This window comes from Haliaeetus leucocephalus, unplaced genomic scaffold (genome assembly GCF_000737465.1).
Source record: "Haliaeetus leucocephalus isolate CR32 unplaced genomic scaffold, Haliaeetus_leucocephalus-4.0 Scaffold193, whole genome shotgun sequence".
NCBI lineage: Eukaryota > Metazoa > Chordata > Aves > Accipitriformes > Accipitridae > Haliaeetus > Haliaeetus leucocephalus.
The window spans coordinates 285,547-288,270 of NW_010972629.1; the positions used below are offsets into that span (position 1 = coordinate 285,547).

The 2,724-nt window shown below is 65.5% G+C and overlaps 1 protein-coding gene across 6 annotated transcripts in view; it reads left to right on the forward strand.

Annotated features, from left to right (window-relative positions):
* The window catches only part of ARHGEF2 (Rho/Rac guanine nucleotide exchange factor (GEF) 2), a 17,590-nt gene extending 17,087 nt beyond the window's left edge, over positions 1 to 503 (forward strand). For all 6 annotated transcript variants that reach the window (XM_010565521.1, XM_010565520.1, XM_010565524.1 and 3 more), the window contains 2 exons: positions 107 to 296; positions 391 to 503. In XM_010565521.1, the coding sequence (XP_010563823.1) occupies positions 107 to 296; positions 391 to 476 (276 nt within the window). In that variant the 3' untranslated portion in view covers positions 477 to 503. The remainder of the gene's footprint in view (positions 1 to 106; positions 297 to 390) is intronic.
* The last annotated feature ends 2,221 nt before the right edge of the window (positions 504 to 2,724 follow it).

Consider the following 2,724-nt stretch of genomic DNA (forward strand, 5'->3'; position numbering starts at 1 on the left):
AAGATGCACTCATGCATGACATGAGTGTGTTCAGCCTCAGCCCCTGCATGTTTGGGGGGGGGCACGGGGGCTCAGACCTGACCACCCCCCCACACCTCCCTCTCAGCAGCTGAGCCACGGCCCCCACCCTGCCAGCCTCTCCTACCACCACCCTGCCTTCGCCCCCTGCCCTCAGGAGGAGCTGGATTACCGGGGGGGTGATCCTGACCAGCTGCGGGAAGGCGAGGATGCCCTGGATGCACTCCTGGAGGATGAGGGTTTGAGGAGCCGCCACTCCCCCCCTGCCAGCCCCCGAGGTGGGTCCCTGGGATTGGGGAGGGGGTGCAGGAGCTGTTCCTGGGCACCTGCTGTTCCTGGGGAGGGGGGGGTTAATCTGGTGTTTTCCCATAGATTTCCTGAGGATGCAGGATATTCCCGAGGAGGTGGAGAGCAGCCAGGAGCTGAAGGAGGGCGATGGGGGTTCATCGGACAGTTAGGGAATGGCTCCAGCCCCTCTCGGCCCCCCCAGCACCTCATAATTATGACTCCCCCAAAGGAGATGCTGGGGGCAGGATCCGGCTGTGGGGGGGCTGGGGACAGCGAGATGGGGGGCGCCTGGGGGTGGTGTGGGGAGCTGCTATTCCCATGGGAGCCTTATGGGGCTGGGTGGGTCTGGTTGCCCCCTCCCCTCCTCCAAGCTGGTGGGGGGGGGTGGGCAGTGGTTTGGGACTGATGTTCCCCCCCTTCTCTGCCTGGATTTATTTATTTATTTTGTTGTCTTGGGGTGGGAGGAGGCAGCTGGGGCAGGGGGGTCCTGGTCTGTCCCAGGGCTGGGCAGCGTGCAGCCCCCTGGGACAGCAGTGATGTCCCCAGTGGGGGTGAGCCTGTCTCTACCAAAGCTCGCCCCCCACCCCGGCTTTGGGGGGCTGCCCAGGGAGGGTGCTGGGACAGTTTTAATCGGTTGGTTGGTTCCCCTCGGTTTAACTGTAAAAAAAAAAGAAGGAAAAAAAAAAAAAAGAGAAAGAAGAAAAAAATTGGAAAATAATTAAAAATGCCAGTTTGGACCCAAAGTGTGTAGGTGGGGGGCAGGGGGCAGAGCCCAGAGGGGAGGAGGTGGGCTGTGGGCAGGGCTGGATCCAGGCACCCGACGTGGGGACAGCAGGGACATGAAGCGAGAGGCTGGAGTGCTGCAGTCATGGCGTGCAGTGAGCGCGTGGGGTCTTAGGCGTGCAGCGAGTGCATCAGGTCTCAAGGCCACACCTGCATCCATCAGTGTCCCCCTGCCCTGTGGTGGGAGAACAGTGGCGGGTGTCTGTCCCCCAGCCTGTCCCTGTGTTGTCCCCTTGGGGTGAGCTCACCATGTCCGTTGTCAGCCGGCTGCTCTTTGCACGGTGCCTGATGCCAGGGTGATGGGCGCCCACCACTGGGGTGCCCGGGGCTGGGGAAGGGGGTGGCGGGGACGCATTTCCTGCCTCTCATGGGGAAGACAGTGAGCAGGAGGTCCCCGGGGAGGTGACGGGACAAGCCCGGGCTGGGTGCGAGCCAGCCCCGGGCGTGGGGAGGCGACGGGGCGGAGGATGCACACCCAAGGCGCCCGCACCCACACGCCTCTGACGCTCCAGCACCCGCACCCGCCCCGGCCTGGCGGGGGGTAGGGGGTCCTGGGGAGTCCTCCCCCCTGCCACCATGAAGCGGATGTTCTCCTGCTCCAGCTCACAGGTGGCGGTGAGTCCTGGCCCCCCCCCCCATGCCGGGGGGGGACCCCAGCCTGTCCTAGGGTTGGGGACCCCCTTCCTACCCCCGTGGATGGGGATAACACCCAGCCTTGGTGCCCTGCAAGCACCCATGAGTGCTGCCATGGTGCCCGGGTGGGTCTGGGTGGGGGCTGCAGCCACATTTGGGGTGAAGGGATGCTGCGACCCCCCTGCTGCCAGCCGGCCCCGTGTGCCCGGTCCCAAACCCCATCCAGCCATGGTGCTCAGTGCTGGTCCTGCTCCAATGCCAGCTGCAATCCCGACCCCAATCCCAACCCCGATGCCAGCTGCAAACCTGACCCCAATCCCAACCCGTCTCGGCTCCGATGCCGTCCCAGATGCCGTCTGCAATCCTGACCATGATGCCGGCTGCAGTCCTGACCCCAGTCCCAACCCCGATGCCGGCTGCAATCCCAACCCCAATCCCAACCCCAGTCCCGGCTCCGATGGCGGCTGCAATCCTGGCCCTGATGCCCCGATGCTCAGCTGCAATCCTGGCCCCAGTGCTTACCCCCAGACCTGGCCCCGCTGCGGGTCCCGACACCCAGCCCGGGCCCTGGTCCTGGTCCTGGTCCCAGTGCTTGGTCCCAGTGCTTGGTCCCGGTGCCCACCCACGCCCCGCACCATGGTGGAGCCCGGCACGGCGGCAGCCCGACAAACCAGCCGGGCAGGCACAGGCAGGTACACGCTCGCCTGCCTTGCCTCACCTTCCCCGGCTAGTGACCAGGGCCGGGCGCTGTGAGGATTTGGGGTCCCCAGCACCCCATCCCTGATGGAGCACTCCAACAAGTAGGGAAACTGAGGCACGGCTCCGCACCGTTGCAGGGGGAGGCACTTGGTACGGGGGCACGTCCCAAAAGAGGGGTCAGCCCCACAGCACAGCCTCTGCCATGGCCCTTCTGCCTGGAGAACCTGTGCCTCAGTTTCCCCTTGCCGCTCGGTGGGGCAGGGTGGGGGGTCCCATCCCTGCAGCCTCCCCCCGGAGCTGCTT